This window comes from Pundamilia nyererei, unplaced genomic scaffold (assembly GCF_000239375.1).
Source record: "Pundamilia nyererei isolate P.nyererei 1_Seehausen unplaced genomic scaffold, PunNye1.0 scaffold00001, whole genome shotgun sequence".
Lineage (NCBI taxonomy): Eukaryota > Metazoa > Chordata > Actinopteri > Cichliformes > Cichlidae > Pundamilia > Pundamilia nyererei.
The window spans coordinates 12,264,808-12,266,879 of record NW_005187402.1 but is presented as its reverse complement, the minus strand read 5'-3'; the positions used below and the strand labels follow the sequence as shown (position 1 = coordinate 12,266,879).

The following is a 2,072-nucleotide window of genomic DNA, read 5'->3' as shown; positions in this document are numbered from 1 at the left end:
TGTCTGTCACAGTGAAAGTGATGTCATATTCTGACACCTTCTCACGGTCTAATGGCTCCGACACTAGTAATTCATAATAGTTATCAGAGGACTCCCTCAGTTTGAAAGGCATATTATCTGGAACATGAAGATCAACTATTCCATTATCACCTGAATCTTTATCACTGACACTAACTACAGCTATCACTGTGTCCATTTCAATGTTTTCAGTGACTGGAGTTTGAAATGACTTGATAGAAATTTGTGGATGATTATCATTCATGTCTTCTACAAGAATCTTTATGGTGCATTGGCCTGATAATGGACCAACCCCTTTATCAGCAGCTATAACTTCCATATCATAAATCCTGAAATCTTCATAATTTAACACCCCCTTTACAGTAATCTCACCCGTCGTAGGGTTTAGATTAAAGGTTTCCTGTGTTTTTTCCGATGTATACAGACTATATGAATATACTATTTCTGAATTTAAGCCTTCATCTAAATCTGTCGCATTAAGATGAATAACAATACTTCCAACTGGAGAATTCTCCAGTACACTAACCTGATAACTGTCTTCTTCAAATTTAGGGGCGTTGTCATTTGTATCTAAAACGTGAACAAAAACAGTAGCAGTTCCTGAACTAGGCGGTATACCGCCATCTACGGCCGTAAGAATTAAATTATGAGCAGCGCGTTCTTCTCGATTTAGTTTTTTTGTAAGGATCAAATCAGCAAATTTTGATCCATCTCTTCCTGTTTGAATTTCGATAGTGAAATAATCACTCTCACTCAAGTGGTAGGCTTTTACGGAGTTCGATCCAACATCTGGATCAACTGCGTTGCTCACTGAAAAACGCTCTCCAGCCTCTGTCCCTTCTGAAATGTCTAAATCTATGGTGTCTCTTCGGAAGTGGGGCGCGTTATCGTTTATGTCCATTATCTCTAATTCTATGTAAAAAATTCTTTTGGGATTTTCGATTATTGCCTCCATTTTCAGATAACATGACGTCTTAGCGGGACAGAGAGATTCTCTGTCAATTCGTTCAACAATGTACAGCTCCCCTGTTTCTTTGTTCACGTCCAGATATTTTCTATTTGCAATGATCTCTAGACGCATTTTCCGTTCGACCAGTGTCTTCACATCTATTCCCAAATCCCCGGCTAGATTTGCTACAACAGAGCTTTCTTCCAGTTCCTCGGGAACAGAGTAGTGTGTCACAGCTGCAGTGCACTTTATATTGGAAGCGAGGAGAATGAATATCAGCACATACCTTCTCCAGTGTCCAAAGCAGACAAAACCCTTCATTCTTACTACGACCTTTCTTTTCTTAAGCAATTTGAAACAAGTGGGCTTTAAAGAAGAGGTAGGCGTCAGTTAAATCTCCCCCGAAAATGCAAGTACAGTGTCTGGAAATCCTTGAAATCCAAATTCACCAGGAGCTGCTCGTTTTCCGTTCTCTTCCTCTTATTTAAAATTTTACTGGGGTGGCGATCGAGATGTCACTATTGTCCCGTAAGTTAGATTGGGAAACAGCGCCTCTGCCTGAAATAAAATGGCCATCACACAATATTTTTTAATGCAAAAATAATTTACTAATTTGCCCCAAGATTAAACTTAAACACTAAGAAATGCTTAGGAAGTTTATTCGTAATGATTTACACGGCTGATGTGGAAGATGCGTTTTCATGGGAGTATTTTACTTTTTTTATTTTCACTTGAATGGGTCGCTGCACGACATAGAATAAGTATATTCATATCATTTTCTGTAAAACGTCGCTTTTTATTTCCAAAATATTTTATATAAACTGCAAAAAGGGAAAACGTTTGTTTCACCTAAAATAGTATGTTTAATCAGTTTGCTTTAGATAACTACATTGAACTAAATGTCGAATAAAGATTTTAGGATAGGACATCACTGAACTGTGCTGCATATAAAAGACCATGAGTGTGATAATAAGGATGACATTTAATAAAATTTGCATCTCAAACAAAGGGACCATTTCTAAATTAATGCTTGGGAATAAAGCTATTTAATCCAGTACTGGGTTATAAAATGAACATTTTCTGAATGATATTATACCCAATCAGG

At 37.3% G+C, this 2,072-nt stretch overlaps 1 protein-coding gene across 1 annotated transcript in view; it reads right to left on the bottom strand.

Moving 5' to 3' along the window:
* LOC102199021 (protocadherin-10-like) overlaps positions 1 to 1,494 on the bottom strand; it is a 3,170-nt gene extending 1,676 nt beyond the window's left edge. Inside the window, exon 1 of the mRNA XM_005719963.2 lies at positions 311 to 1,494. Within this exon, the coding sequence (XP_005720020.2) occupies positions 311 to 1,288 (978 nt within the window). The 5' untranslated portion in view covers positions 1,289 to 1,494. The remainder of the gene's footprint in view (positions 1 to 310) is intronic.
* Between the last annotated feature and the right edge of the window lie 578 nt (positions 1,495 to 2,072).